The following is a 2,062-nucleotide window of genomic DNA, read 5'->3' as shown; positions in this document are numbered from 1 at the left end:
TACGGAGTGCCAGGCCCAGGACACACACTCAGGTCTATCCGAAGTTCAAATTCTTCACCAGAACTGCCTGACTTCTGGACAGTGAAGCTTGGCCTGAGGGAAGGTATGCCACTTGCACAGAGCTCCAGATGGCAGGAGAGAAAGACAGGAAATCATAGTGACAGGAGAAGGGAAAAGAGTCAGGAGTCTGCTGAAGCCAGTCCCCAGCAAAGCACCGAGAACTGCGTAGAGCCTTTTCCCTTTCCCCTCCGTAAACCTGCATTTTCCTAGGAATCTCACTAGGAACTCCACTTAAGGGACAGGGCGTGTGCTAAAGCGCTCGCTCAACAATAATGGGCCTCGTTTTTACCTTACTAGTCTGTAATTCCAGCCAATCCACCTCTAGAGATGCCTATAATCAGTCTCATAAGAGGAAAGTGAGGAAAAAAAGGTTTCTTTTAAAAAAAAATTAATCTTATAAGTTGGGGAAGGGGCATGCACTGTGAGTTACGGGGTGTGGGCCATTTGATGTGAGTGCTAACTACTGAACTCGGTCCTCTGCAAGAACAGTGTGTGCTCCTAACTACTGAGCCATCTCTCCAGCCCAAGAAAAGGTTTCTTAGAGTCTTAGTGATCTTTTAAGATGTAACGTGAGAGCCACCAAAACGGTATTATTCTAAGATAATTGCAACTCGGCCTTAATGAGTCTGTACCCAGGACGCACATCTACCTGTAAGTCCAGCTCCAGGGGATTAGATTCTGCTGCTGCACAAACACAAACAACAGAAATTTAAATAATAATATTTTTTAAATGTATCCTTAATAAAAAAAATTTCATCTCTTCTTCGTATTAGCTCGTCCTAAAATTTTTCTGACTTGAAGCCACGAATTCCTGTTTGGCCTGCAGTGAGGTCCCTAAAGATGGGAGGAACGCTTCAGGCGCTTGAACCTACCAGCGTGGAGCTGTGTCACTGTCCCTCACTACTGACAGGCAACCGGAAGCCAAGTCACAAGGCTTCCAGGGTTAGCTGTCCGGCATTACGTGGGTTTTTCCTCTGATGCAATGCCCCGGGGGAGGTCCCAGGGACGTTTGTGGCAAACCCCGTCGGTGCTTTGCTTCCTCTGCAGAAGTAACTCACTCATCTCTGCTGAGAAGCAGATACACGGCTCACAAATGCACTTTTGCTCCCGGTCTCCCGTACCCAAACTAAATCTCCATTATAAACACACGAAGGAGAGTTGCAATTGCTGGCAAAGTTTGCCTCCAACACTGTGTCCCTCCCAGCAGCCTCCAGAGTGGACTTTTGTTCCCTCAGGAACAAATGGTACCTGCGTTTCCCACGCAGAGGACAGAGCAACGGGATTCCGAGACGCCGGAGGAAGTAGGGGAGACTACACCGGCAGGAAGCGCAGCTGTGCCTTTCAGGAAGTGAGAACAAACGTTACCTCAATTAAAGGCTGGAGTGGGGGCTGGGCAAAGCCCTTCTGGAGGATCCTGACCTTTCTCCCTCTGCAGATAAAAACAAAGACGCTCACATTTCTGGTGGGAATTCACTGTGTGCTTATTTAGGATGGGTACTTTTCAGTGTGTTCTTCCCAATTAAACTATATCCCAGCCACCGGGGGAGCTAAGCAGAGCCTGGCGCTTGGGAGCCAGCCTTTCCAGACCGCCCCTTCCAGCTCTGCAGCCTCTGGCTTCTCCCTTGTCTGCAGAGAAACAGAAGTCACTTCAGTAAGGCTACACACATAAAAGCTTGTAGTGTAGCTCACCGAGCCTTGATTCATCATTCCATCTCTCTCATCTTCTCTTTTATTCTAGCTCTAGCTACTGATTTAGAGCACAGCTCAGAAAAATACTGTGGCTTCAAAAGCTTGCCACCAAAGCCTAGGGCTACAGGTGTTTTGGACCTCGCCCCCCACACCCCTTCACTGAAAGGTAGGACAGGGAACTTTGGCTTTGTCATTCCTTGGAAATTCAAATTACTAAGAAAATGTGAAGGTATCTGGTCTTTGTTCTAAGTTCTCTCTCTATCCCTAGCCTAAAGGAGATTGAGGTATTATCATCTACTTAATGAGATAGTGT

At 47.7% G+C, this 2,062-nt stretch overlaps 1 protein-coding gene across 1 annotated transcript in view; it reads right to left on the bottom strand.

Moving 5' to 3' along the window:
* The window catches only part of Fhit (fragile histidine triad diadenosine triphosphatase), a 922,623-nt gene extending 921,054 nt beyond the window's left edge, over positions 1–1,569 (bottom strand). The window contains exons 1-2 of the mRNA XM_008827509.3: positions 1,516–1,569; positions 1,309–1,398 (exon numbers count right to left, since the gene is read on the bottom strand). Coding sequence (XP_008825731.2) covers positions 1,309–1,398; positions 1,516–1,517 — 92 coding nt within the window. The 5' untranslated portion in view covers positions 1,518–1,569. The remainder of the gene's footprint in view (positions 1–1,308; positions 1,399–1,515) is intronic.
* Between the last annotated feature and the right edge of the window lie 493 nt (positions 1,570–2,062).

This window comes from Nannospalax galili, unplaced genomic scaffold, assembly GCF_000622305.1.
Source record: "Nannospalax galili isolate Female #2095 unplaced genomic scaffold, S.galili_v1.0 scaffold91, whole genome shotgun sequence".
Lineage (NCBI taxonomy): Eukaryota > Metazoa > Chordata > Mammalia > Rodentia > Spalacidae > Nannospalax > Nannospalax galili.
This window is presented reverse-complemented; position numbering and strand designations above follow the sequence as displayed.